This window comes from Daldinia decipiens (assembly GCF_022478715.1).
Source record: "Daldinia decipiens strain CBS 113046 unplaced genomic scaffold F4813scaffold_18, whole genome shotgun sequence".
Lineage (NCBI taxonomy): Eukaryota > Fungi > Ascomycota > Sordariomycetes > Xylariales > Hypoxylaceae > Daldinia > Daldinia decipiens.
The window spans coordinates 41,780-69,073 of NW_026054561.1; the positions used below are offsets into that span (position 1 = coordinate 41,780).

Genomic DNA, 27,294 nt, shown 5'->3' on the forward strand with positions numbered 1-27,294 from the left:
TTTGCACTATGTTAAGTAGATGATAGAATACCACACGGTCATAACTCGAATATATTTACCTGGTTAGTGTTGATAAACATTATAACAACAGAATTAATCGGCCCTAACCCACCAAAATATCGAAAGCATACGTGTCTCACCCACTCACAACAGCCTCAACGGGCTATAGTAGTATACGATGCTTGATACTCAGACTATCCCCATACTAATGCACAATTGTTAATTCCGTCCATGGCTAACTTAGGGTGCATGAGGTATATGAAATTTCGTAAGGGGAGTTGACTACGTTATTAGTGGTCTATATTCGCACACTTCAAGGTATCTAGTATGTATGGCGGATTATTGCGGTCACATTGCTTATGAAACCCCAACCATGTAGGCTATGGCTTTTCCAGATGCTTTCGTAATGGCCTCTACTTTTCCAAGTGAAAGAAAGTCATGAGATCATTTTGCATCATTTTTGGCTAAGTGACACGTGAACTAGGAAACTCGAATACTTTAGTTGAACTCTACCTGGAGCAGGCATACCTACGGATCCCAACATACTTACGCGCAAATTGCAAGGCTTTAAGTCCAGACGCATCTTGAAAGAACTTCTAATTAATATAGCTAGGTCCATACGGCCTTCCCAAACTTCTTACCCATGTTCTACCCCGGGAAATCGCCAATCTCACGACCCCACGTATTTTATTTCTTCCTTCATGTCCTCGATCTAGAAATCGGGAGGTCATCGACAAGCCAAATTAGGTATGCAAGAATCCGGATCAGAAGCGGGATAATTTATACCCGCGGAAGAGCGACTAACACAGATATGCCAGGTCAGCTAAGCATACTACAGACTTTAGCATAGTAGAGCGCGAGTCTACAACTACACCCACATTTCTATCTTTAAGCAACTAACCTAGGGTAGATCATTCTTCGAGCTAGTTTCCGGGATGCGAGCGTCCCGCTACTGATTTGCAACTAGTAACAAGTAGTGATGCTCTCTATTTTACTATGCATCAGCCGCAATACAGATTTTAAATATCTCATCTACTCTATACCTTCTGCTAGAGCTTCGAATACATAAGGTAGTTATATTAACTAGATCGGCAAAAAGGAAACAATACAATGTAACTTGTTTATTAAAAACTATGTTATAAGCGTCTAACAACCTACTTGTTTTAGGCCTCTATGTTAAGGGTGCATAAGTACTTAGGTAGGTATTCCCTAGACGACTTTTCTTCTGCAACCACGGAGAGGATTCGCAGCTAGGAACCCCATAAAAATATACTGCTTATAAATATACTGCTTATACTATAACGCTAAGACAATGAGTTTACAATACCTAGGTACACATAGTCCTAATAATCTAACCTAGCAATTATATGCAATTTTACTACCGATAAATTCTAGTGCAACTACTAGGTACGGAGAAGGATATTCTTACCCTCACACAGGAGCTATCTGCGTTGAGGCACTTCGTCGTGCCGAATGCCGAACAATATGCAGAAGTTAGTCTGGCCCTGCGCAAGCTTCGAAAAACTAAGGCGCTAATTCCCAATCATCACACGGGCTACTGAGATCTGCGGCGGACATAGCCTTATCGCTACAGAAATTTAGTATCCTAACCTAGTGTATTCACTCCATTAATGTTAGGTACTAGGTTAGAATATTTAGAAGAAAAAAAAGCCTAGGAAACTACCTGGACAATATTTTACATAACGAGATAGACCTCGGACCTTACCGGTGTCTCTAGCAGATGGATATCTGAATTGAATATGCACCTCTTAGTAGCTTGTCGAAGAGATAGTTGGTGGGGTCCTTTGGCACGGTATCTAAGTGATACTTGATAGGGAGGTGCCTGTTAACCAAGGTACCTAAGTGAGGTCATTCCACGGAACTATCTACGGACAGACCGTGGAACATTTCGCAGTAGAGCGACTCATCTAGTGGCGGGAAAGGAACTACGATGTTCCTTTGAATATGTAAACCCAGGGTTATGCCTGTACTGGCGTCGCCTTTCTACCTATGATTTTTTCTAGCACGTCTGAAGAGTAATGTATTTGCCTTATCTCTAGGCTTTCTAAGCAGCCATCCGGTCCGACGGGATAGGTAATCCCAGTAACGCCTCACGAGGCCAATGACGGAACCGACAACTACGTAGACTAAATGGCTATTCATTGACTCGCGTTCGAGTCAATTCCGAGATTTCATCTAATATATCACATGGCAATCCATTCAAATACCCTGTAATCACAAAAATTCCTCGCAATATAAAGTTTGCACCTGCTCTAGTTCTTCCCGACAATCTTATACCCAGTTCTTTACGACTATCGGCCACGTGCGAGCCATGCAGTTCACAACTCGCGTAGGCAGCGAGGTCGCCGGAAAGCTTGCCCCGATCTCAGTCAGGAGACATGCACAGTCTCCATCGGTCGCCCCCGGACCTGGATATCCGGGTCCATACCGTGGTACACAAAAGATGTCAACCTTGTGACTTGTCTCGGGATGCTGCTTGTGGGTGTGTTGATCCTTAAGCTATCTAGGAATGGTATTTCCACAAATTCCCCTTTTCCAAGGACCGAATTCCTTTCCTCGTAAGTCCTTGCGTCATAACCATCTAACCTAGTGAATTGAAGCTCGTAGTAAATATTTCTCATAGCTCACTCTTGAAGGGACAACTACATCGGCATTATGCCATAGGGTTACGGATATATGACTTGACTTATTCGTAAGACTCAGTTGCATGGGACAGTATGTACAATGATTTTAGTCGATGTAGTTGCTATAGAATACAATGATACCTGACCTTCGGGGAAACGGGAAACGGGAAACGGGAAATCGGGTTATGGAATAGAAATAGATGTGACGATAGTATGTGTAGGTAACTATACCGGTGATACTGTAGCTATTATATCTTTTACGGTACCACGAGTTTACTTGTTTAATTAACCACTAACTAGTTAATACTAAAAAAGTAAAAAGATTAGGCTTACTATACCGGCAATTAGATAGCCACCTAAGTTACACTCTTTATTACCTTGTTTATAGAACTCTTGTTAATAACTTAGCCCTTTTAGGTAGTTGTTGCACGCTGGGTGTAACTACCCAAGGACCAAGGTAACTGGTTATTCGCAATAAGACAAAAGGTCGTTTCTTTCAGTAATGTTGGTCTTTTAGTGGTATGTCACACTAATTGATATTGGATTTTGAGCCCGGTGGATTTAGGTCTAATAATATAATTTTACTTACTTAATTGCTATGTCGAAGTTGGTTGCACGATAGAAACTGTCTGTTGAAGATAGATTAGACTTCGGTACTTGACGAGCCACAAGTTTCACCAACCCTTGTAGAAGCCATGGCTGTGTCTACCAATAATAGACGGAGGAATGACCAAGTTTGGAAAGGGGTCTCAGGCGTATGGACCCCGCTCCAACTAATAAAGACATCCAACGGTGCCCAGAGCTTCGTTTAGCAATTCTAACTGGTTGATAAGTCTGCAAGGTACACGTTTCGGCACTTGAGCGTTTAAATGGTCATTCATAAAAGCTATGTACATACAGGCACTGCGTGAGGATGATCAGTGTCGCGTCGATGATAAACATCTTAGGCGACATGAGGCATCAAACAACATTTCATGTCTGATACTAACGGCTAACGGGGCAAATATACTACATATCCTCCTTCATGTATCGTGCCTCGTTAGTGGGGATAATACACATAAGTGATAATATCGAAGTATCTCAAGTCATGATATTTTTGTATTTGTCCTGCCCGAATAGGAAAGCGAGATCTCTTGCAAACAACCCGGAGATCTCTAGTTAGCCAGTTGGGTGGCGTAGCATCAAGGGTACGTTTGGTGATGCGGGCGCGGGGACCCTTGTCTATCGTGGGCTTCGCGCGAGCTCCTATTTGATCCAGCTGTCTTGTCAAACTTGGTAACAAGCTCACAAGGCCCGAATCCATACAGGGCCCCTTAAGACATTCTAGATGCAAATGCAGAAGGTCTCAGTCTCTATTCGGGATGGCCGCCCACATGTCACAGGCACACGCTAGAAAGGAGCCTTGATAATGTTTTGTTCCTGATGAAAGAGTCTCGCGACCCCTGGTCATTCTTGACAATTCCCATTGGTGTTTTATTTGTTCCCCTCTCAATGCTTTCATGCGCCCGACCATAAATACCCCTTATTTAAATACAAGGGCGCTCTGCAACAATATTATGGTGTCGCGATAGATCCAGGTCTAGTCGAGATCTTCATTCATTGTTCGATTCCATTTATACCTCTTAGTGTTGATCACTATACAAATTCAGTTCTTCCTCAAACCACTTTTATAGAGACTATCACAGAAATGCGCAATAATATCCTTATCTCAGCCCTTGCCGTCGCGGCGGGGTCTCTCGCAGCAGACTGTAATGGACATGCCGAGCTCTGCGATCGGCAGTATAGCAAGGTCACCTTCGTAGGGGCGCACAACTCCCCTTTCGTTGGGGTTGGCCCAGCAGACAATCAGTTAACCGACCCGACGGAACAATTAGACCAAGGTGTGCGATTCCTTCAGGCGCAAACCCAAGAAAAGAACGGATCGCCCGAGATGTGCCATACCTCGTGGTAAGTTACATCTCCAATCTATTACTTTATCGCACGGACGCAATAGTAATTCTTTGCGAAAAAGCTTATTAGAGGATGCCGGCTCATTACAAGATTATTTGGGCCCTATTAAAACTTGGATCGATGCTCATCCAAACGAAGTTGTAACGCTGCTTCTAACAAACCCCGATGCGATTGACATCAACAAGTATGGCGATGTGTTCAAGTCAACTGGGCTGGATAACTACGTCTTTACACCGGATAAGACGCTCGGCCTAGATGACTGGCCGACTCTGGGAGATATGATCTCAAGCGGCAAGAGAGTCGTGGTGTTCATGGGTATGAGTTACCTGTTACCTATATCCCGAGTTCTTCGATTGGGTAAGCTAATAGCCAATAGATTACAACATGGATACTTCGAAGGTCCCGTACATTCTGGACGAGTTCGCCTACTACTTCGAGACTCCATTTGACCCAACAGAGGATATACTAAGTGGATGCGGCGTTGATAGGCCTTCGGGCGTTTCAGCTGACGGCCGGATGTTCCTCGCCAACCATAACCGGAATGTCGAACTCCTCCCTGATGTCTTGATCCCGGATCTGATTGAGGCGCACAATACGAACTCGGTAGAGTCTATCACCGCGCAGACAGACACTTGCAAGAGCAGCTACGGCCGCGTGCCCAACGTAGTCTTGGTGAGTGCCTAAGATCCATGCAAAACTATGATATTCTAATCACGTACTTCACGGCGAATTGTGCTAACGAATTGCTGTAGCTTGATTTTGTTAGCGTGGGAGACACGATAAAAGCCCAGGACTTGCTCAACGGGTTATAAACCTCGTAAGAAACGAGATTTTACGAGGCCGTACTTTATCGTAACGATGATGACGACCCTTTATTTTCGAGCGTTACCTATTCCTAGTTATTTGTACGTTAAGGTGATACCCAATCAGTCAGTGGGCTATTCATGTCTAGGATCAACATAGAGAGCATTTTGGTTTCTGTTAATTTTCATGTATATACTTGAGGCTATATTCTCTAGGAGATTGAGTCATGTATTGATTAGGATATTTTGGTTAGCTATCTACATGTAGGTATGGTTTGGTGGTAGTCATTCGAAATTGACAATTTAAGTTACAAACAGACTACAGTATACCCGGAACTTAGGCTAGGTATCCATGCGTAGTACTACGTCGTTAAGACGGTTTAACGACCAAGTCTAAGCTAATAGTATATTGTACAATACCAAAGAATAACTGTTTACCTAGTAGATACGTCACTTAATGCATACATTTTTAATGCGATGCTATGCTGACCAATGAAGGAATTCGAACTCTTCAGCGTGTAAGTTCATCAAGTTGGCCAATCATAGGGCAGCTATAAATATCATTTTCTTCAACAAGCGCGGGCGGCATTCAGGGCGCTTGGCAGAGGTTGTAAAATCAGTCGTAGCCAATCAATGTCTCCGCATTACAATGAACTTCAGAAGTTAACCAATCAGCGCTCTAGAAACATAACGAAACTCCAGGGTCCGTAGCTTGCCGCCGGTACGCTACCTTGGATCCAATAGAGAGGCACATCACGATATTGTCGGATCTGGAGCCGCATACGCTATGCCGGTATGCCGGTATGCCGGGCAAGTATACTTATTTAAAAGGGCCATTGCCGCAAGGCGCAAGGAGGAGAAAAGTTAAGGACTCGTTACTACATCATCTCTACCGACATCAGCGTTTCCTTTTGTTTATATTTCTGTCTTTGTGGAAAGAATACGATTTTTACATTTAATCCTTAGTCTCTTGAAGTATCTTTAACTTGATCTTAACGCCAATTGATACCTCGATAATATCTTCATATAGACGAAAACATGAAGTCCTCTAGTACACTCAGCCGGCTGAGCTTAGTTGCCTCTGCAGGTATGTCCCCTCTCATTACCCCGTACTTATATCAACCACTAACTTAAAGTAGCGTTATCTCTCTTCACTACCTCTTCCCAAGCACAGGATGCTAATAGCACATCACCAAATACGACCGCCGCCTCGGCCTTTATCTCACCTCCGCGAGACCTCGCATTCGCACTCAATGTCCCTAGCGACTCTACCACCGATCTATACTTCTCATTGATGTTCCCGGAGGGGACGAGCTGGGGGGCCGTTGGACTTGGATCCGACCGCATGGCTGGCTCGCTGATTCTGCTAGCATACCCGTCGGAATCAGGGCAGAACGTCACATTGTCGCCGCGAATCGCTTCGGGTCACTCAGAGCCCGTATATACCCCTGATATCCAGGTCGACGCATTAGATGGTACTGGACTCAACAACGGGACTTTTATCTTCAATGGGCGTTGTAGCAACTGTCGGTCATGGTCGGATGGGAATGGAAAGATCGATGTTGCGAGCAAGTCACAGAATATGATATATGCCACGGGCGACAGTGGCACCCTCAAGTCTGATTCGTTCGATACGCCGCTGAGGATGCACTATAACTATGGTACATTCACGTTAGACATGGCCCACGCTACGGGACCGGCGGGCGTTCCGATAATTGATAGGTCGGAGAACAGCACACTAGTCGCTACGACTCAGGGGCTATCAAAGGAAGGCAAAAAGGATGTCGCGGCATTGATGCACGCGATCATCATGGTTTTCGTGTTTGTCGGTTTATATCCCTTCGGCATTTTTGTTCTACGCTTGGGAAGTTGGGTCCGTTGGCACGGGATTAACCAGGGCTTCGCTTTCATTCTCACTATTGTCGGCTCGGGTCTTGGCTTCTCGATCAGCAAGTACTACAATAGGGTACGTGGGCCATTATATCGTGAGCATTAAAAGATCATACTAACATACTATTAGTCCAAGAAGGTCAACACCGCCCACCAGGTTATCGGCATTCTCATCTTCATTTTCATTTTCGCCCAGTTTGCCCTAGGCTTCTTACACCACCGCAATTTCAAGAAGACACAGCAGAAGACCAAGATGGCCCCTATTCACGTATGGATGGGCCGCGTGATCATCGTTATGGGTGTCGTTAACGCATTCCTGTAAGCTTCCTCCTCGCCCTGTTCAGCCCAGATAAGACTAACTAGTTTCAACTCAGTGGCTTCCCGCTCGCTCAGGCATCGCAGTACAACTATGTCCTCGCAGGTCTCATTCTTTTCCTCTTCCCAGCCATGATCCTCATCCTCGTTACGAAGAAATTCATCCAAAAAAGGTGGAATAAGTCTAAGAACGAACCAACTGGTTACAATATGGAGCCGTGGAACCAGCAGAACGGCCAGGCGGGGCAAGGTAACGGCGCTGCGAATACGCAACAGCCCATGGGGCAGAATGCGAGCATACCCAGCATGAGCACGTATGCACCGCATCATGCACAGGGCATGAAGGCAGATCTCGGACCGCAGCAGAATACTCGAGAATACGTGTAAGAGGGTAGTATGGTGAACATAATTAGGTAATTACCTAGGCTGTGCCGGTATAAAATGCATCAATAGGGAGTTTCGGTATAGGGTCATTCATTTATACTCGGACGGGCAAGGGACAGGGTTAGGTCAATTGGATAACGGGGCGCAACATGAATATAGTGAAAAGGGGGTAGTCATTTCCAACCGGTCACTTACATGTGTCCATTTTTCTAATATTCTTACTCTTTATGATTAGGTACTTACTCAAAATATGGTAGGAAGAGGTGAACGTAACCATCGCGTACGTCTCGGTCGAAAGTATGACACCGTGCAGTAACGTTCTTGTGTCTCGAGTATACACTGTCTAGATATTCCCCATACGATCCAGCTCCTGTATTCCTACAAATATGGACGCATGCCGGTACTTAAGGGGTTATAAATTAATTCTAAAGCGGAAATGGAATCTGATGCTACTGAACACGGGGCTTCCGGGGCTTCAATGTACTTTATCCCTTATTGGTATCCATCAAAAGCCATGCGACACGCGTATATATATGATATGAAAACGAACCGTTTCTCACAAGTACCTCTTTATGGTTAGAAAACATACATACGAGATTAAATGCAACGTAACATACATAGTTATGTGTCCTCTTTTTCAATAAATATATTATATGCACCTCGCTACCTCCAGGATGGTATTTGGAGTCAGCTTTAGCCTACCTTCTGGGACTAACCATATCCAGGGGTTTTTGGCAAAATACATTACTTGCCGTACTCGTTGGCAGCACCTAGGAAAGTTGCTATTCAAATAATGAATAAATCGATAAAGAGGGAAGAAACCCGATCTAAAAGACCATCAATTGTTCTAGAAAGAGGTGACTACTTGCGAGTTCGACGGGGTTTCACGGCGCGCACCGAAAGGAGACATAACGTACTATACGAGACAACATCTAGAATTCGATCATCATCAATCATCATCGCTAAAACTAGACAACGGAGCCACCTAGCCATGAATACAAGGTGACGATACTAAATCTTACCAGCAACTGCATTTGCAGCTGACGCTTTACATTTTTATCTACCAATTAATTTTCCATGCTAGGTTGAAACCTCGCCGGGCCCGGCCTGCTTCCTGCGGTCTAGAAGCATGCATCTACAGGCTGAATTGAGCCTATATAGGTAGCTTCGCGGCACCTTTAATGGCTCGTTACCAAATGCGCCTACTGGAACTTAGTATTTGGTCCTCAGTCTGGCCAGTTGCTGGCGTGTAAAGATCCATCCCATGATAGCTTACAACTTTTCGGGCTTCACTCTCATTATTATTAAAAACTACGAGACCATTCAATGCTACATCTTGGTCACTTACTAGGCCGATTCTAGAGGCTCTTGTCATATCTGCTGTAGCTACAAAAGGATAGCTTAAGTACCTAAGGTACCCAACGACTCACCTAAAGCAATCTCGTGATCTAGAGCAGTTCTAAGCCGACAGCACTTGGTATTTGGTTCTAAAATGGCTTCTCAAATCTCAAGCTTATGGCTCATTCTAAGTCTCTTCACCTTAAGAGCTCTTGCTGCGTGTGCTAGTTACGGTGTAGATTACGTGAACGGCGGTTCATACGACATCGATGCGTCTTCAAACGACAATTTCACATTCACCACTATATTCCAGGGTATGGCAGTATTCTTATACACTAACTTAGAATACGCATAAGCTGACGATGCTTAGGATGCGACCAAGAGTCTGTAAAGCCAATTCTCATAGATCCTAACAACGGTCAATATCCCTGCTCCGCCATAAGTACGACGCCTAGCGGAACGCAAGTAGCCTCAACATGGTGAGATACAGCCAATATTAACTTGGCGTTAATAAGCTGCTTACTATCCTTTAGTGAAATTAAATACTCTTCCATGACTTCCGGGTTATACAAGATAATCATATCTGGAAGTGCAATTGGTGTTCAAAGGACTATCTCCCTTACAGCCGGCACCCCTGAGGTGATTACTATCACTGTAAGAATATAACCCGTCAAATGCCACGGTCAGTTCTTGCCAATACTAACCTCACTATAGGCCACGCCTACTGTCGTAGTTGGTATTACTAGCACACCTAACGCAACAAGTACTAAAGCCATGCCCAGTTGATTAAGAAATAGAACCTAATATGACAATAGCAATATACAAAACCATTGCCCAAACGCTGACTTCAACTCTACCACCTGCGACAGTGACGGCACCTTGCGACGGCACCACACAAACGGTGACTATTACACCAACGGCACCAACAATTACCAGCACATATTTGATTACTCGAACTGCTACAGACAAGAAGGTTACAAGCTACTCGACAACCACGATAACAAAGACAGCCTACTGTCACTATCTAACACTTCCATCATTTACTATACCAGATCTTGTCCCTACGATATGTATCGGACTTGCCTGCCTCCCAAATGTTGGCATAACCATAGGACCTAACACAGCTGCGAAGACCGGCAAGGTGAACGCGGTTGCTGCTGCTGCTTCCGTAGCCGCTACTACTGTGACGGTCACAGAGACTACTTACACCGTTACAAGTACAAGCGTGACCACGATTCCAGCGTCGACGACAACAGAGGATGGTAAGCTTGGATAAATACCCCTATTGGAAATTAAAGAAGCTAATATACCATTATTAGTTTACCAAACGATTATAGCTACTATGTAAGTCCGGCCTTAACACTCATCATTAATATAGCTTGAGTCCCTATAAAGCAAATTGCTAACAATACTGAAGAACACCCGCCCCGACAACGAAGTGTGACGATTCTAGGCCTCCACGTACTGTCACTATCACGAAGCCTTTCACGACGGTTACGCAAACAGATATAGACTACACTACTACGCATGTCGAGGCAACTATTTGGGTCGGGTACGTAATTTTCTCTCTTCAATGACCAACTCACCAAGTGCACTTCCGTACATATAAGTGTTGCAGCATAGCTGACAAATTTTGTAGAAAAACCTCATATAAAACATCGACGAATAAGTCAAGCAAGACGTCCTGCTCGAGGAACGGAGGATGGTACGGAGCTGATGGAAGTATGCCGGTCACGGCTACGGCCTAATAAGTTCGTGTCTATATTAATTGCTGTCATTAGGGGTGCGAAAGGTAGTATCTCATGAGCATTAAGCGAGAGAGGGAAGATGATACCCCTATCAGCTCTTTATTGCGTTCTAGCTTCAGCGACTAGGGATTCTACCTATATTCAACTAAATACTTAGATTATAAGGTGTTCCTTTCATGTGACCCATCATCCGAAAATACCAATATTACAAGATACATCGAGTTAAATATCTAAGATATGCTATGACGGTAAGCCAAATAAAGGGCGCATCGATGCCGCAGTCGCAGCTTCAGCCTCATCATACGACCGCGGATCCGGCCCACGAGAGAGCTGTAGCCCATGACGTGGTATCGTATCCTTGTAGACACTATCCGGCAACGACTTTCCGCTATGGCAGAAGTTACACGAGCAGGGCTTAGGACCGGTGCCGTGGTGATCGCACTAACACATTATAACGAGAGTTAGTAATTCCTTTCCGCGTACAAGAGAACCATGCCTCAAGGGCAAGAATCTACACCAAGACCGGCCATAGGTAGTTGTAAATACCAAATACGTACCCCAAAGTTCATATCGCTAAGTATGCCACAGCACGTCCATCGAAAGCCTTGCGGCCAGTACTGATGCATGCGGATGTCATCCGACTTGAAGTCTTCCTCGTATTTACGTTTCAGCTCCGCCGACTCGGACGCGATACAGTTGCCCCAACCCATTTCGTTGCCAGTAACCGAGCAAACACCACCCCAGGTGATGAGTTCCAGCTCGCTAAAGTGCGAGTCGCCGTCCTCGCATTTTCGGTACCGGTCGCACCACGGCTTACCCGCCGCCATATCGGCCCTAGCACGACATTCTTCCTTGTGCGATGGCCAGTCTTTTTGCTGGCAACCCATACTTAGAAGCTAGTGTTAGCTTCGATGGGCTTGGCTTGGCTGCACACATTGAGCTAAAAGCGGCGGGCATACTGCAGTAGAAGCTAGCTTTGCGTCGCCCGCAGCGCTTAACGACGACATCTCCCTCTTCGAGTTTTCCACAGACTCCACATTTAGCTTCTGCTTGGTTCTCTAACATTGACATTGTGCTAGTCTTTTGACTTCTGATATGCTTAGTTGCTGTCTTTGAATTTAGTTAACTCTTAGTTTTAACAATGCCCCTTTACGGTTGATAATGCGAGCATGTGGGAGGGGAAAAGATTTGTTACATAAAAGCCTGCTTTGAACCTTAGGAGGTAGGTATATATAACAACCTGACCACTAATAGAGGCAAATTATTAGTTAGAGGTAGCTTAGATTATGTGGTGTGGCTAGGTATTTGTGAAGATCAATGATTGCCTCGGTGTATAGAAAAAAACAGGGGGAAATATTGAGATACATGGTGGCCCCTGCACGCGGGGCATGAAGGAATAGGGGCTCGAGCACATGCATGAATAATCGACGACATGAAGTCATATACCTAGGTAGATATACCTCCTATCTATAAGTTGTAATTGGCTTCAATAATGCCCATAGTTTGTTTAATTGTAAGATAGTACTATGTTATCTTCATTTCTTTTTTGTATTAGTCTATCTCCGCCCGAAGTATGATCGCACTTACATATTATCGTTGACGAGAACAAATCGCTCATTGATACTACGAATTCGATTATCTCCTTTTATCTACAAGTAAAGTCTTATTTGTATGAATCTTCATGAAACATTAGTGTGGCGATGTTTCTCTTTATTCTATCCCACGCCTTGACAATGCTCAGTTCTCTTTTGGTAGCAGTGCACATTATCTACCATATCGCCACACGCTCCTGAACTGAAGGGCCAGAAATACCACCTGATCATAGTGATCGATGCGATGATGCTAGGAATCATGCCGATGAGTAGGTCGTCCAGTACGCATTAAGGGGTATGTTTCGAAAGGTAGAGGGTCAAAAGGCAATATCAACCAGCAGGCTTTTTTATGGTGAGATAAATAGGGGTAACGAGTTGAGACATGTATACAGAACGGTATAAGATGGGTGTACAAGTAGGAAGGTAAGCCTAGCAAGGAAAATATAGGATGATTTTTACAATATCAACCATTTAACATGTGTTTATCTACTGACGCATTGCGACCCCAACCCTACGCTAAAAATCAAGGAATTACTAGTTGTGCGTCGAGGACGCCTTATCTCTTGAGGTTTTATTATGGCAGGAGACTGATTATACAACAGACATCTCACGTCTGTCTCATCCATCACGACTTGCGCTTCCAGTCCTAATATTTGTTAGGACCCTAGATCAGCCCCTGTTTTATAGGATGAGACATTGCTCTTCGTAGAGTAACAATGTCGAGGGCTAGATGCTTCGTCACACCCATTCTTGAAAGAAGGAACCCCGGCATATATGTTCATGATGATGCCGGACTCCTTCTATTCACCAGTATCGTCTTACTGCTGCAGGTCATGTGGTACAAGGACGAGTGGCGTTATGGCTGGGTTCGAACAATTAGGAACCTAAGGCTTGGTTTTCAGCTGCTTATTTCTGTGGTGCTGCCATCCCACAAACAAAAGAAAAATAAATATTGCATGGAGTGGACTTTGAATAGCAATGTTCAACTCTCTCCGAGTCCTTAGTGGCCTGTGGAGTCCCTCCTAAGGATGAGACTTGCTGACCTGTGCAACTTCGGCAGCGTTATAATCAGAAGATCGTCGTTTACGACGTCACACATTGTCAGGATTCTAGATGAGACACCTAGAGCAAAGGACGTGTTCATTATGTATAGACACAGACATCTGGTCGTTACAAAGTTCGTCAACTAGGTCTAATTCGGTGAGGGCTAGAACGAGGAAGAGCCTGGGGGGGTATTGTTAAGTTTTAGGTGTGCGGTTTTCGCCAGTCTCGTAGAACGTACTAAGTGCCGTGGTGTTGGAAAAATATAAATACCCGATCAAGGTTGCTCTATTCTTCTGTCTGTCGGCATCTTCTTTCACATCCTTGACTACTAGAATTAAACTACGCTCGACTCCTTCATCTCTACACTATGAAGTCTTTCGGTCTCTTCGGCACTCTAGTTGTCTCTGCCTTGCTTCCCGCAACTCAAGCAACCTGGTGTCAATTCTTCTACGACAGCAGCTGTTCAAACAGCGCCAATGGCAAGACCAACTTCGATTGTGCCAACCACAATGTCTTCGCAAGCGGTGGAGGCTTCGCCAAGTGTCATGGCACAAAAGCAAGCAAGCAATCATGCTTGATCCATCGATGTTCTGACGGGTCATGTTCAAGAAGTGACACATTCAACGTCGCTTCGGACAATTCCTGTGTCAGTATGGAAGGAGCGGGGCCATACTATCAAATATATTTCGCCTAAAGTCTCACGTGTAGGTTTATTATAACAAGCACAACATAGTTAAGAAGCTAATTAGGATAGCAGTTGATAACATTGTGTATCATGTAGTGCTGAAGTCACAAACACTATAGACCTATACATCCACAAAAGCAATGCAGGAGCTTATGTGGGGAAGGAGAGTCACATATCTAGGTAGTTATATGCTATAATTTACCTAGAGTTGCTCTTTTTCATTATTGTGCGTGAATAATTTGGTCTAAGTCCGAAAGTCCTGCAAATTTGAAACCGATAAATATAAATGTGCGAATTATTCCAAGTATGTTGCCTTATAAACACATTATATCTCATCAGAGAGGTATAGGAAATCTTCCGAATACCTATGTACTATAAAGTATCCCGATGTTTATGGTATTGAAGTTCTATACGTAATATGAGCAGACTCTTGTAAGCCTTCTTATTGGATCTTATAAAATGCATAGTAGTGTGTCTATTCCCCATTGCGTCTGAAGATTAGCGGTCCAACAGCGCCACCTCTGCACTTTTACGAAAACTCCACCTCAACGACCGGCCCGCGATATTCATATTTCCCCCGGATGAAATACCAAAAAATCGCGAACAAAATGGTAAACCCAAAAGAACACTGAAGTTCATGTTCGCTGCAACTACTGGAGTAGCCGGGGCCAAAATGCCCAGAACCAAAGAACGAACAGATACAGACAAGCAAACGCGTTGTTGATCACACCCAACACTCCAGGTATACGCCAAGGGCCCCACTGGATATTCCCATAGCTATCAGAGTCATGTGCCTTGATGCCTTGATGTTGAAGACGACGCCAAAGGAGTAGGCTACAGCTGAGCAGGTAAGAAGAATAGAGTCCAACAACGCTCAAGTTAACGATGTTGCTGAACGCAATACTTGAACCGAGAATGATGAGAGAAAGTAGTACGGAGACGGTGATTGTAAAGCTGATAGTGTAGATAGGGATGGAGGTACGCTGGTCAAGCTAGATGTGCTTGTTAGATACCAACTACGTTAAAGCAGTAGTGAAGGAATAGAGAACTAACTATTAGTACCTACCTTGATGAAGTGTGTCCACAAGGGAATTCCTCGATCCCGTGAAAAGGACCACAGCATTCTAGATGACGATGCTAAAACGCCGACCGTGCTACAGATACCAAGAGCCACAACGACTAGACCCATCACAACAGCTCCAGGGATCGACTGAGTTCCCGTCTGGAACACAAACAAAAATGGGTATCCCAAAGTGTTTTGAGATTCCAGGACCGCGTCCAGGTCTCCGAGGCAGAAAAGATAAGCAAGCAACATTGCGAACCCCAAAACGCCATTGAGTACGATAGTAATCAAGATAGCGTGTGGTACTACGGTAGATGCATTTTTAATTTCCTCGGCCATCTGTACAATTCATTGCTCGTTAGCATTTATACTAGTGCTAACTTATGATTACCTGAATAAAGCGTTCGAATCCCTTACGTGCACAGCCGAATCAGCACCTTGAGTGCTATCAGTCAGCCAGCCCGTTCCTTAAAATTGACTTATTTTCTTGGTACTCACCGATCAAAGAGAATACAGCACTGGGTAGCCCAACCATGAATGAGAGTCCCTGTGTGGGCCATCCACCCTCGTTGACGAATGTCGTGAATATGGACGCATCGCCATGGGGGGCGACATAAACTAAAGGAATCAAGATGCCGAGAAAACCTAAAATGTGAAGGATCAATATTAACCCTTCAAAGGGAGCAAGAGTTTTGCTGGCAACAGTGTTGATGAATACTGCAAATGCTAAAACTATCCAGAGGAAGAGCATAGCTTGCCATGGTTGAGGGTTGTAATCGGGCTTAGCCAGAATAATAACACTCTGTAGAAAAGTTCCTATCAAATACGCCGCCGAAGCCGTGACGGCTTGCCAGCCGGCAAATGTCACCCATCCTGAATCGCTTATGTGGTTAGCTTCTTGGCTGAAAACAGAGGTTTTGGCCCTAGTTACCAGTAATATAGCTCAAGAAACGTCTGCTGGACTCAGGGGCCAACATAGCAACCCAGCTACACTAGGAATTAATGGCGAATTGTCCTCTTAGATATCTAAAGGTTGGTAGAATGAAACCATAACATACTGGTACTGACCACCAGCTGTTGGTGCCCTATGAATATCGTGTTAACAATGCGCATTTAAAAACAGGTATGTGTAGGTAGGGTCATGACTTGCATCGATGCTAGTTCTGACAAGACGGCAAACACTGAGATGGTGCCAATCCATACAATAAGGTAGCCCCAAATTACACCTGCTGGGCCGCCGCTACTACTATGAGCTACGTCTATTTTTGAGCAAAGTGGTGCACATACTTCACGAGGCTCTGAGTTGAGACTCTTCAGGACGTTAGCTCTCGTCCCTGCCAGGCAAGTATACCTGTGTACCTAAGATACCTAGGTAGGTAGGTAGGTATGTAGGGCAGATCATGACGAACATCAACATTCCTTCCCATGTTATGAGAACTGTGCACGAGAACCCAAGAACTGACATAAACCCAAAGTTGCGCTATTGGTGGCAGTAAGTTACAAGACAGCGAAATTCGGAGTGTAAGGCTTGCCTTTAACACCGGCTTTTTGCCTAGCCTCATCAGATCTCTCTCATCTCTGGTAAGTTCTGGGTCCCTTCTGACCAATGAAGCCACTGAAGTTGCCACTTTCGCTTGGTTTTGGAGTTCGAAGTCCATAGTTGATGATCGTCTCCAGATTGATACAAAATCACGGATAGTTCAGTCTGATCTGGTTCTATTTGGTGTGGGTAGAATAAGTTGTCCAGATGGCTTGCAGGGAGGGAATAACAAACGCCTTTGAGGGGGCGACGGAGCAGTACAAGTACATCCCTGGCGGCTAAGTTGTGTCACGTCGTGTTCTTAATATCTCACATTTAATGCTGTATAACCTACTCCAACATAGCCTACCTACCTTAGGTATATGCGGATTATGCAATATTGATGCACTGTATCATGAAAGCGATCCGTGGCTTCGGATACCTTAGGTAGATACCTAAGTAAATATATACCTCGCCGTAGAAATGATTCATATAAGATATTACCATATTATCTAGTTTATTCATTTCTCGGAGTGCTAAGAGGATTCGTGAGATATTTGGGGGCGGGTGTAACTGTGATTCCAATCAGTGATATATGTTGATGCCATTACCTTTTCCTACTTTGAGCGCCGGCATTTATCTATCATCTACCATTTCTTGAATCGGGAGCAATAAGCCAAATTCGACATGGAATTGGACTCACATTTTACCGGTGTACGGTCAGACTCGCTGATTAATGACGATAATAGGGCCCCGTTGATACAGATTCTCTCGTGGCTTTTCCTTTCCTTCTGCATTCTGTCAGTTGCGGCACAATTTGGGACCAAACTGGCAATGTCAAAACGCTTAGGGGCTCCCGACTTGACACTCGCGGCTGGTTTGGTAAATACATATATCCATATTAATGGGTAGCATGCCATTCTATTACTAATTGGTTTTATGCATATAGGTATTGGGTATTGGTCAAATATCCATGGTGTTGAGTCCAACAGGACAGGTTATCGGGAATTCGGCTTCACATATTATCCCGGACATGGAGCTGCAACAGGCTCTTATGGTAGGTTGGCCTAATCCAAAGTTATGGCTTGATGCTAAGAATACAAGGCTTTATATGGCAGCGAGATACTCGCTATTTTTACTCTCATGGCTGTCAAAGGTAGCTTACTGATTGCTCTACTTTCTATCACGCCGGTCTACATGCACCGAATATCTATATATGGAACAGGTATAATCACCATGGCCTGGGGGATCACTGCGGTGTTTTCCATGTCGTTCCAGTGTCCTTCACCAAGGTGGTGGGATGTGATTAACGAAACGTGCACAAATATCGTAAGTTTGATGTTCCAATAACGAAGTTCCTAAGGATGCAGAATTAATCCCCATGTCAGCAGTCTATGAAAACATACAACGCCATGATGAATATTCTAACCGACGCCGCCTTGTTGATAATCCCGTCAATAATCATCCTACGTGTGCAGACTCCCTCCGAAGTCCGCATGAAAATACTTGTGGGCTTCTTGTTCCGTGTCTTGTATGTTCTGCATAATACTACAAGATACCTTGCCAATTGCAACCGGTTACAAGGTCAGGCCCGGTCCGTTCGAGAAAGACCAACGTGCATAAGCAGTCTTTTTCAATTATAGAATCATCGCCATCTCAAATTGGAAAAATGGCAGAGGGCACCGTGCAGTTTGACGTTCCCGGCCTCTCCAAGCCTTGCCATACCTGGTACAAGATTGTCGGCGATCTCGAGTCATCTGCCCCTCCTCTAGTTGTGCTACACGGAGGACCCGGAGCATGCCACGATTACCTGCTGCCATTGAGCGATCTTTCATCCTCTAGGCCGCTTATCTTTTACGACCAAATCGGAAACGGCCGCTCGACCCATCTGCCAGAGAAAAATGGCGACGAAGCCTTTTGGTCCGTGGATTTGTTCAAGAATGAGCTCGACAATCTCATCGCTAAGCTGAAGCTCAATTCGCGACCCATTGACGTCTACGGACATTCGTGGGGCGGCATGCTTGCTGCAGAGTGGGCGTCAACGCCAACGAGTTCGGGGAACCTCCGACGCCTAGTCCTCTCCAACAGTCTGGCTAGTATGGATACGTGGCGAGAAGGTATTAACACTCTGAGAAAGCAACTCCCCAAGGACGTCCAGGAAACTCTTGACCGCGCAGAAGAGAAGAAGGAGTTTGAGACTCCGGAGTACGATGCAGCCATGGAAGTCTTCTACAAGCAGCACTTCAGCCTCGCAAGGCCGTGGCCGGCGCCGGAAGTTCAGGCTGCTCTTGATTGGTTTGCCAAAGACTCTACGACATACGGCACCATGTAAGATCGAGTACGTTCACCTATAGCTAAGCAACTTTACTAACCGTATAAAAAGGTACGGCCCAAGCGAGTTGTACATCTCTGGCTCCCTTCGCGACTGGACTTGTATTCCGTTGCTGCACAAAATTCAGGTACCGACACTCCTGATCAATGGAGCACAGGACGAAGCACAGGATGTCACAATGCAGCCATTCTTCGACGAGATCAAGAAGGTCAAATGGATCACGTTGGATAATGCTGCGCATTTCTCACACGTCGATCAACGGGAGGTCTATATGAAGCATCTAGGGTCCTTTCTGGCGGCCTAAATAGCCATATCAATGTCGCCCAGATTGCAGTTGAGAGTGTTAAGTTAATACTTACCTAGGTAGATACATAGGTATTGCAAGATATTTTTACTTTAGACACTAGGCTAGATGACTAGGGTTACGATACTCTATACCGTGTCGTTCTAACTTTGCTCTAAACTTGACTTAGCCTGTCTATAAATTCATCATATGATACATTATGCCTCATGACACTCCCGAATGCTCTAAATGTTGATGCGTACACCATATCTAAAAACAACAGTGAAAAACATGCAATGCTCATGTACACCCTTCTTCGTCTTCATCATCCCCTTCCAACCATATCTCATGTCCATTCCCTTCTCTGACCCAGAAACTCGCAACTAAACCACACAGAGCCACGCCAGCAAGACCCCAAAACACCCCGCCGACTACACCGTGGCTCAGGCCAAGACCATAGAGCCATCCGCACATGACGGGGCCAATCGTCCGGGCGAAACTGCTGACACTCTGCCCAAGTCCATGGACAGTGCCTAACACACTGGGGTGCGGCGTGCAATTATTGACTAGAATCGTCTGGGCGGGGAGTGCAAATGTGCGCCCCGTAACCTGGATGAACAACACGCCGGCAATAGCAACCCATATCCAAGCACCTGTCTTCTGGCTCGGAGGCGACGTACTTGATGGCACAACCGACAAGAATGGTATTAGAGTGTATGCGATAGGGAAAAGAAACAAACACATGCGCCACGAGCGGACGGTACCCAGTCGCGATGATAGAAAAGGGTATAGAAATAGCTGCATTGTGATACCAATTACACCTAGGATCGCCATGGCCATGCCGACGGAACTAGGAGGTAAACCAAGTCCACCTGTGAACCGAAAAGGTAGCTGCGGCTTAAAATCCGGGGGGTCTGGGTGTTTTGGGTTGTAAACAGGCGTTGAGAGAAAGATGAACCAGAGCGAGTTAAAGGTACCGACATGAAAAGCAAGGAAGAAGTGAGCAAGGAATGTAAAGGATACGTTTGATGTGAATATGCGACGGAAGGGAAGTACAGTCGTGTACCTACGCCTAGATGGCCTCTTCGAAGTCGTCGGCGCATTTTCAGACGAATCCCTCGGTGTAACGGGCGATAACTCCATGTCTGTACTTATGCTAGAATCCCGTGAGTGCAGACGCGTATATGCTATAGTTGTGCCGCGTTTCTTGAACAGTGACGTGAATAGTGATGTCAACTTCCTGCCTATGATAATTCCGAAGTCCCGCTCGTCTTGTAAGGCATCATGTGTCTGGTATATGTGAGATAGTAGTTCTAGCACGAAATCCGATGCACGGGGGTATATAACATACCTCTTCCAAAAACATCCAACACATTAATAAAGCGATGAACAGAAATCCCGTGCTAACAAGGTTTGGCATAGAATAGGGAAATTTGTGGAGGAACTCTATGTTGCCAAAGGTGTCAGGGTATGAACCTGCCGGATCAGATAGGAGGCCACCAAGAACTGGACCAATAATGACGCCGATATTAAATGTCATGGGCAATATTAGGAATGCTCGGGACTGATATCTGCAAATTTGTTAGGTCTGGCCTACTATATAGTTCGTGACTAAATTGCAGAACATACTTCTTTTCGCGAACAATTTCACTAATCCTATAGTTCCCAGTGTCAGTACTACTCCTAGAGCTATTATATCAAAGATATCGGAACCTACATAGTCCTCATCACTCCAACGTTGCCGTTAGTTGCGCCGCCTAGAGCTCTAAATAACAGAGCTTGGGAGAAAGACGTCGAGAATCCATATCCAAGACATGAAATGACTTCCTCTCACGTTAGCAAGTCCCTCCATCAAGCCTTCTCCAGAAGAAAAGGGGGAACATACGAGTTCCAAACAATCCTATCATGATAACCGTCTTCCGGCCGGCCCAAGTAGAATCGGCAACCCGGCCCCACATCATAGCAGTGAAGAACTGCGCGGCGGTGAAGCTCGCATGCAAAATACCGGCCTGGCTCGAGATGGTAGCGTCCGGTAGACTTGGGTCAAACCATCGTAGCTGGTAGAACATGTATGACTAGGTGCCTTATGTCAGCAGCTATAGGTCACTATGCGATATATCTTGGCGAGAGATATGATGGTAGATATAAAGGGATTGATACCATACCTGCAGAGACGTCTGGACTAATGGCTCACTGAGCCGGGCCAGTGTGATGACTACCAACTGCTTCTTCTTAGGTAGATCCCTCCAAGCCACCACTTTTTTAGAGTCACTGGGCCTCCGACTGGGTTTTTGGTATTTAGGAACCGCCGCGTTGGTGTCAATAGCTAGGGTGCCGGCACGGGATGCCACCAGTGGAGTCCCATCCTGCCCGCTCTCGTCCCGGATGCCGAGCCCGGGATCAACCGCAGCAGATTCTTCCTCGGAATGAAAGTCGAAGTCGCTCAGAGGACCCCGGTCTTCTTCTTCCTCGACGCCATCATATTTGCGATCGCTCATTGGCCGTCTCGCCGGCTTAACAGAGACAGATATCTAGCCTGGAGTCCGGGGTACGCTCACGTAAAGGAAGAGGGTCCTATCAAGTATTCACAGCTGACAAAATTTTAGATCCGGGGTTCAATTCTAATTAGACCAAACGAAACAATTAATAATTTGATACTTGAAAATCAATCGAACTGAAGGATGTCCGCTGGCTAGAAAACAAAATAGATTAGGCTATATCTTTCTCCGGTGTTACCAACAAAGAAAAAAAGAAGAAAAGATATCGCTGTCAGGTGCGCAGGCAAGGTAGGCTGATCTTCTAGGGCCGATCTAGCCGAAGTCTACCTCGCTGCCTCGCCGCCCCAACGTTGAGTGGTGGAAGGGTTCCGGCAGCGTTTAGTCGCAGAGGAATACAAGATTGAGATGGGTCCAATGAGAAACCAGCAGCGACACATCGATGAGACAATCAACGATACGTTGATGCCACACACTACTTACAGAATTGAGACATGATTCGCCAGTTTCCAGGATCCAGGATCCAGCGGGGTGGACTCAGCAACCATTCAAGCCAATCAGCTCGTCGCTTTAGGATCCCTTGCGAGACAAACCGGAGCTTAGTTCAACTCCTAACGAATATTTACAAAGAGAAAACTAATCTGAGAAATGATATCATACCCAGAAAAGATGCCGGCTAACTACATATGTGATATCCCCCCCTGATGGCCAGTTATATGCCCCTTGATGCTCTATATGCAGGTGTAGCGTGTAAATGAACCAGTCTTTCCCAAGTCTCATTCTCTATTTCATACACTGCTGAATGTTTCCACCACGGAATCTATACCGAGTTCTAGAAATCTATGTTCCAATTATCATCTCCGAGGAATCCAAACATAAACGGATTCCATGCTTGATTGTAAGGAGCCCACGGAGCCCAATTGCTGGAACCGCTGACTATCTGCGGCTCACCCGGGAGCCCAACCCCAGGTACTAGCGTCAGCTGAGCCGAGAACCAGCTCTTGATCCATTCAAGCTTGGTCGCATATTTATAGAAGCGATCGGTTTTTATATCATCAGCCGTATCCGGTGTGAAGTTTACCCCGAAAGTAGCCGCGGCCTCCGCAGCTCTCTGCCCCTCGAGGCTAATAATGTTCTTGAAAGTCGATATGACGCTCTCCATCGTCGCCGGGAAATCGAATGTTTTCCGTGCTTCGGCGAGGTCCCAGCCGTCTATCTCCACTAATAAAAGTCGCGAGGCTGCGACGAGGACAAACAGGATCTCGGAAAATGAGGTAAAAGACCGATATAGAAACCCCTCCGTGCCTATTGAGACTATAGTCACGAAGAATGATCGAGCTGCTTGTAGACAGTATAGCATACACTGTCGTTGGAGCTGTGCTGCTACTTCGTCTTGTGGTGGAGATAAGCTTGATGCTGGTAGATATAACCGGACGAGGACGTAGTTATGCATCGCCCAAAATAATACTAAGTAATCGTCAACGCCCAGTGACAGAGGTCAAATTTTGGGGAAGTCTTACCAAATTGTCTGTGTTCTCGGGCCATATTCGCAAAGAGCTGGTTAAGTTGGTTACGAATTGACTGCATATCCTCATTCATAGATATGGTAAATACTTTAGAACGATCCCCTTCGGATGGCATAGGTAACTTCTCCGATATCTGCTCGACGATCTGCTGGAATCTGACAATCTTATCAAGGATGAAGTCTGTGCCAAAGTCTGTAGGATTTCCTACCGAGTTGAGACAGCGATCTACATAGTCGCCTTTCAGCACGCCATCTCTCCCAAACTGCGACGCGTTTCTAGTCTTGTCAGCCCATATGTTGAATAGGGATCCAGGGCGCTTGGTTGCTTGCTCACACTGAAAGAAGGTATTTGCAGCCCAGAAAAGCTCGCTGTTCTTCAGGGGTATGTGACTCTTCCAAAACTGTCGTCATGCTATAGCCCATCAATGCTTCCTTCACATCTTTCTAATAACCCGAAAAATATTGTGTTAGCTTTGAAATCCCACCATTTTAGAAGTTTCAAACTTATTTCTTAAATTCAAAATAGTAGGGTTATCTTACTCACTACTACGCGTTAGCCGTTGTACGTAAAAGAAGTCCCAGGAGCTATCCGGGAAAGGGGGGGGTTGGAGATCACAATACGCAATCCGTCATACATACCCGGGTTTACTGCTACTGTCATTTTCTGTTGCATCGTGGGAGGCGGCCGCGTGATTGCAAGGTTATGGGCGTATCCCATTGCAAGATGAGTTAAGTAAGTTATCTTCTGGTCAAAGTAGAAATCGTGTTCCCCCCTACGCCGCAGGTTAGCGAATACATCATGAAGATATGTGAATATACCGACCAGGCTATAAAAACCAGCAGGCCTTGAAGAATACCTAGGTCTCGTTCCTCCATTACCAGCACGTGCTGGCCTACATAGGCGAGTATGCTTTTTCTAATCTCACTCTGCTTCGCGAGCGTAAGATGACTCGCTACCAACATGATAGCTCTAAATAATAGGGGCTTCTTGGCTAGGATTTCCTGTGCGGTAACATCGGGATCAAGAACGACAAAGGGGAAAAAGGGGGTAAACTTGATTTTGAAGTTAGATACTGCGTACTCAGCTTGATCCCAAGTTAACCCAAATCCTGGCTGTGGGATCTTCTTAGCAGGCAAAATTGGAAGTGGTTGTGATACTCTAGATGTGGGGCTATAGGGGTTTCCCAGAGTCCGTGTAGCTGTCCCATTGTATGGAGGGCTTTCCGTTACTGGGGGAGCAGGCGGGGGTGTTATGCTCTCAACAGATGAATCATGATCCGTCATCGTGAATGGGCCAGCTTTAAGTAAGATATGCCCATAGTTAGGAGGTCTCATAAAAGCATAGCTATCATTGCTGGGGTCCGCAGGCTCAGTACTACCACAATGCTACTTTAGTAAATATTGAGAGGCGAGCTATGTTCACTAATACCCGAATCCTCGCTGTGAATATAGAGTCGGGACTAGATTTAATAGAGACATACTTGGGAGGCTTAATTTGGCGAGGTCTCCTTAAGCTTTTAGAAGTCTGGGGAGCACAGATGATTTTCATTCGCCGGCACCTAATTTAGCAAGCAGTCAGATCTAGAATTATACGTGTAATAGGAGAGAGTTATGTAACCTATCACAACCATCCTCTACTTTATTCCCTTCAAAGTGGCAGCGAGCCTTCGCCTTTGTGCAAGGCGCACATGCACGCTGACGCCTTGGCGGACTCGCAGAACGTTCGGTAGTCTGCTGGCGATCGGATATGTTTGTCATATTCGCGTCTTAATTGGTCCCGGAGCAGCCCCGGACGCCGAGATTTAAACAAAGGAGATGAATGCCGTGCTGCCTGCTCTCTAGCAAACACTAACCCGGAACACTTGAAGTTGATGCACGAGCTTCTGCGCACTGTCCGTAGCGCTGAAGGCAGTATGATAAACCCGGATAACTTATTCCGGCGCTTGCCAGGTTTTAGGATGGTCAAGGGAAAGAGATAAGTAAGTGAGGTAAAAAAAAAGCTAGGTAGATTACTTTCAGATTCAGTATTTCCGTGTCTACGTGATAAGAAGTGGCTTAGCGGCGATACGTCGGGTTGTAATATTCTAATGATTAGAAGTAGATAAAAAGTAAATCTTATCCCGGTTTATCCCGGTTTGGTTTTCTGGGTCCAGAAGCTTAACCCGGTCCATGTCGGGTTATGAATTGCTCCATATACGGCGAAGGAGATCCATTATGCCAGACTGTTAAACCGCACTGACCAATGATATAAGGCAAAAACTATTAATATCCTTACCATAATCCTTACTCAATCATACTGATTAGACCAAGGTTGAAGAATAGTATTTGCGTGTTTGTTGTTTCAATCAATCAAGAGAATGGCTTCTCGAATGAATCCTTAACCTTGATAACTAATAACTTTGCTATCAAAGGTAGTTAGTTATTATAATTCAAAGCAACATAGTTAAGAGGTTTTGCTTGTAGGTGCGTTTAATCAAGCCAGCTAATGACATATATTGAAAAACTCCCCCTTTTTATCTATTTGTTGTAAAGTCTTACAAACGAGATACTTCTAGCAAGCTAATGCTGTGGCTTTCTTATATAATATCATTAACAGAGAATCATGTTGCTTAAACTACAATGTCAATAATATTCCTAATTAACCTAGAGGTATCAAATCCCTAGACTGCTGAGATTCCCAGAACAACAGGCTCTTAACTATTTTAATAATTTGGTTTCAACTAGGTTCGTGGTATTTCTAGCTCAACAGAATTGCGTTCTCGCTATTTGCTAGCATCTTTACGATGTTTAACAATTTAAAGGTTTTACTACGAATATAATCTGAGGCACTCTTCATTTTCCAACTTATGGCTGGAGTTCCTAATGTAATTAGTTATATAATCTACAAGTTTGTAAAACGTTGAACGTGATATTGCAATTATCATACGGAGGATCCCTCAGGACACTACACGATGCCTATATGGTGTCTAGGCGTAACGAATTAAGACACGCTAATTTCTTATCGTCTGGTCATTATATTATGGCACTGACTTCTTTACGCTACCTATAAAGTTTTATGAATCATGCAAGAAAGCCAACAACTTGATCCTTGGGTCAATTCGAATAGATCATAGGGGTGTTCTTAAGCAGGAACTAAAAGGTATCTACGTACGCATTAAATAAAACGAGAAGGTATAGCATTGTTAATATCAGTATCATAGAAAGATAAAAATACTCCTTGGGACAAAAGAGGACGCCGTAAACTTAAAGACATGCAATAGTTAAGCCTGTATGTTCTTAAACGTCGCTATGACTCTTGTTCTTATGTTTTCTTTGGGAATATATGCCACGAATAGCGCACGGAATCCTCACGAAACAACTTATAAGGACAGCTATTGTCAAAGAGCCTACAAAAGCTACCTTATGTAGGCGTGAGAGTAATAGCTCGGGCTTCTATATCTAGCTGTCCAGCTGTCTATCTCCTAAGTAGTATTAGTACATCACCCATCACAGTTCGTGTCACGCTGTCGATAGACCCAATAGTATATCTAAACGACCTCCTTTCTGAAAGGGGGAGTTCCAACTAATACTCACGAAGAATACAAGCTGATGCTTTCGTTCGTGTCTTCAGCTCTCCATGTAACAGCCAACCCCTAGTCCCCGTCCCTGTGGATGATCCCCCACCGTCGTGGCATCTTGACCCA

General features: G+C 45.0%; 10 protein-coding genes across 10 annotated transcripts; 6 read left to right on the forward strand and 4 right to left on the reverse strand.

Moving 5' to 3' along the window:
* The first annotated feature begins 3,924 nt into the window (after window positions 1-3,924).
* On the forward strand, window positions 3,925-5,823 carry F4813DRAFT_360592 (PLC-like phosphodiesterase). Its single transcript, XM_049243427.1, has 4 exons — window positions 3,925-4,592; window positions 4,657-4,910; window positions 4,972-5,267; window positions 5,348-5,823. The coding sequence occupies exons 1-4, from the start codon at window positions 4,333-4,335 to the stop codon at window positions 5,405-5,407; spliced, it is 870 nt and encodes a 289-aa protein (XP_049099152.1). The 5' UTR covers window positions 3,925-4,332; the 3' UTR covers window positions 5,408-5,823.
* Window positions 5,824-6,144: 321 nt separating this feature from the next.
* On the forward strand, window positions 6,145-8,478 carry F4813DRAFT_360593 (putative iron reductase domain protein). The gene is made up of 4 exons (XM_049243428.1): window positions 6,145-6,485; window positions 6,538-7,364; window positions 7,419-7,606; window positions 7,663-8,478. The coding sequence occupies exons 1-4, from the start codon at window positions 6,437-6,439 to the stop codon at window positions 7,988-7,990; spliced, it is 1,392 nt and encodes a 463-aa protein (XP_049099153.1). The 5' UTR covers window positions 6,145-6,436; the 3' UTR covers window positions 7,991-8,478.
* A 1,001-nt stretch (window positions 8,479-9,479) lies between these two features.
* Window positions 9,480-11,073, forward strand: F4813DRAFT_389772 (uncharacterized protein; the record flags this gene model as incomplete). Its single annotated transcript, XM_049246901.1, has 8 exons — window positions 9,480-9,639; window positions 9,696-9,804; window positions 9,859-9,979; window positions 10,040-10,088; window positions 10,141-10,587; window positions 10,645-10,669; window positions 10,743-10,877; window positions 10,965-11,073. 8 exons carry the CDS (start codon window positions 9,480-9,482, stop codon window positions 11,071-11,073), a joined length of 1,155 nt encoding a protein of 384 aa, XP_049099154.1.
* Window positions 11,074-11,313: 240 nt separating this feature from the next.
* Window positions 11,314-11,900, reverse strand: F4813DRAFT_389773 (uncharacterized protein; the record flags this gene model as incomplete). Its single annotated transcript, XM_049246902.1, has 2 exons — window positions 11,314-11,514; window positions 11,631-11,900. 2 exons carry the CDS (start codon window positions 11,898-11,900, stop codon window positions 11,314-11,316), a joined length of 471 nt encoding a protein of 156 aa, XP_049099155.1.
* A 2,176-nt stretch (window positions 11,901-14,076) lies between these two features.
* F4813DRAFT_389774 (uncharacterized protein) lies at window positions 14,077-14,403 on the forward strand (the record flags this gene model as incomplete). The annotated part of the gene is made up of 1 exon (XM_049246903.1): window positions 14,077-14,403. The coding sequence occupies one exon, from the start codon at window positions 14,077-14,079 to the stop codon at window positions 14,401-14,403; it is 327 nt and encodes a 108-aa protein (XP_049099156.1).
* A 374-nt stretch (window positions 14,404-14,777) lies between these two features.
* F4813DRAFT_360600 (putative GABA permease) lies at window positions 14,778-17,234 on the reverse strand. Its single transcript, XM_049243429.1, has 10 exons — window positions 16,990-17,234; window positions 16,867-16,937; window positions 16,745-16,768; window positions 16,608-16,697; window positions 16,516-16,542; window positions 16,389-16,444; window positions 15,956-16,330; window positions 15,875-15,894; window positions 15,461-15,796; window positions 14,778-15,386 (listed from the first exon to the last, which is right to left on the reverse strand). Exons 1-10 carry the CDS (start codon window positions 17,113-17,115, stop codon window positions 15,045-15,047), a joined length of 1,467 nt encoding a protein of 488 aa, XP_049099157.1. The 5' UTR covers window positions 17,116-17,234; the 3' UTR covers window positions 14,778-15,044.
* A 377-nt stretch (window positions 17,235-17,611) lies between these two features.
* On the forward strand, window positions 17,612-18,795 carry F4813DRAFT_82346 (uncharacterized protein). Its single transcript, XM_049248932.1, has 4 exons — window positions 17,612-17,858; window positions 17,926-18,033; window positions 18,081-18,305; window positions 18,368-18,795. Exons 1-4 carry the CDS (start codon window positions 17,664-17,666, stop codon window positions 18,617-18,619), a joined length of 780 nt encoding a protein of 259 aa, XP_049099158.1. The 5' UTR covers window positions 17,612-17,663; the 3' UTR covers window positions 18,620-18,795.
* Window positions 18,538-19,752, forward strand: F4813DRAFT_82405 (proline-specific peptidase). The gene is made up of 2 exons (XM_049248934.1): window positions 18,538-19,304; window positions 19,360-19,752. Exons 1-2 carry the CDS (start codon window positions 18,646-18,648, stop codon window positions 19,610-19,612), a joined length of 912 nt encoding a protein of 303 aa, XP_049099159.1. The 5' UTR covers window positions 18,538-18,645; the 3' UTR covers window positions 19,613-19,752.
* Window positions 19,721-22,334, reverse strand: F4813DRAFT_82359 (MFS general substrate transporter). The gene is made up of 6 exons (XM_049248933.1): window positions 21,757-22,334; window positions 21,477-21,666; window positions 21,309-21,414; window positions 21,221-21,247; window positions 20,943-21,162; window positions 19,721-20,881 (listed from the first exon to the last, which is right to left on the reverse strand). The coding sequence occupies exons 1-6, from the start codon at window positions 22,087-22,089 to the stop codon at window positions 19,892-19,894; spliced, it is 1,866 nt and encodes a 621-aa protein (XP_049099160.1). The 5' UTR covers window positions 22,090-22,334; the 3' UTR covers window positions 19,721-19,891.
* Window positions 22,335-22,569: 235 nt separating this feature from the next.
* Window positions 22,570-25,583, reverse strand: F4813DRAFT_360617 (uncharacterized protein). Its single transcript, XM_049243430.1, has 7 exons — window positions 25,230-25,583; window positions 25,093-25,170; window positions 24,435-24,986; window positions 24,253-24,384; window positions 23,946-24,056; window positions 23,607-23,887; window positions 22,570-23,553 (listed from the first exon to the last, which is right to left on the reverse strand). The coding sequence occupies exons 1-7, from the start codon at window positions 25,367-25,369 to the stop codon at window positions 22,919-22,921; spliced, it is 1,929 nt and encodes a 642-aa protein (XP_049099161.1). The 5' UTR covers window positions 25,370-25,583; the 3' UTR covers window positions 22,570-22,918.
* Window positions 25,584-27,294: the final 1,711 nt, after the last annotated feature.

Coding starts and splice junctions, on each gene's coding strand:
- F4813DRAFT_360617 (XM_049243430.1), bottom strand. CDS start 25,369: ATGACAAACATATCCGATCGCCAGCAGACTACCGAACGTTCTGCGAGT. Junction 25,171..25,229: donor GTAGAGGATGGTTGTGATAG/GTTACATAACTC, acceptor TTGCTAAATTAG/GTGCCGGCGAATGAAAATCA. Junction 24,987..25,092: donor CGCCAAATTAAGCCTCCCAA/GTATGTCTCTAT, acceptor GCATTGTGGTAG/TACTGAGCCTGCGGACCCCA.
- F4813DRAFT_360600 (XM_049243429.1), bottom strand. CDS start 17,115: ATGGACTTCGAACTCCAAAACCAAGCGAAAGTGGCAACTTCAGTGGCT. Junction 16,938..16,989: donor GCAAAAAGCCGGTGTTAAAG/GCAAGCCTTACA, acceptor TGCCACCAATAG/CGCAACTTTGGGTTTATGTC. Junction 16,769..16,866: donor ACATGGGAAGGAATGTTGAT/GTTCGTCATGAT, acceptor AACGTCCTGAAG/AGTCTCAACTCAGAGCCTCG.
- F4813DRAFT_360593 (XM_049243428.1), top strand. CDS start 6,437: ATGAAGTCCTCTAGTACACTCAGCCGGCTGAGCTTAGTTGCCTCTGCA. Junction 7,365..7,418: donor TCAGCAAGTACTACAATAGG/GTACGTGGGCCA, acceptor ACATACTATTAG/TCCAAGAAGGTCAACACCGC. Junction 7,607..7,662: donor GGTGTCGTTAACGCATTCCT/GTAAGCTTCCTC, acceptor GTTTCAACTCAG/TGGCTTCCCGCTCGCTCAGG.
- F4813DRAFT_360592 (XM_049243427.1), top strand. CDS start 4,333: ATGCGCAATAATATCCTTATCTCAGCCCTTGCCGTCGCGGCGGGGTCT. Junction 4,593..4,656: donor GAGATGTGCCATACCTCGTG/GTAAGTTACATC, acceptor TTTGCGAAAAAG/CTTATTAGAGGATGCCGGCT. Junction 4,911..4,971: donor GAGAGTCGTGGTGTTCATGG/GTATGAGTTACC, acceptor AATAGCCAATAG/ATTACAACATGGATACTTCG.
- F4813DRAFT_82405 (XM_049248934.1), top strand. CDS start 18,646: ATGGCAGAGGGCACCGTGCAGTTTGACGTTCCCGGCCTCTCCAAGCCT. Junction 19,305..19,359: donor TCTACGACATACGGCACCAT/GTAAGATCGAGT, acceptor CCGTATAAAAAG/GTACGGCCCAAGCGAGTTGT.
- F4813DRAFT_82346 (XM_049248932.1), top strand. CDS start 17,664: ATGGAATTGGACTCACATTTTACCGGTGTACGGTCAGACTCGCTGATT. Junction 17,859..17,925: donor TGACACTCGCGGCTGGTTTG/GTAAATACATAT, acceptor TTATGCATATAG/GTATTGGGTATTGGTCAAAT. Junction 18,306..18,367: donor ACGAAACGTGCACAAATATC/GTAAGTTTGATG, acceptor CCATGTCAGCAG/TCTATGAAAACATACAACGC.
- F4813DRAFT_82359 (XM_049248933.1), bottom strand. CDS start 22,089: ATGAGCGATCGCAAATATGATGGCGTCGAGGAAGAAGAAGACCGGGGT. Junction 21,667..21,756: donor TAGTCCAGACGTCTCTGCAG/GTATGGTATCAA, acceptor TAAGGCACCTAG/TCATACATGTTCTACCAGCT. Junction 21,415..21,476: donor GATAGGATTGTTTGGAACTC/GTATGTTCCCCC, acceptor CGTGAGAGGAAG/TCATTTCATGTCTTGGATAT.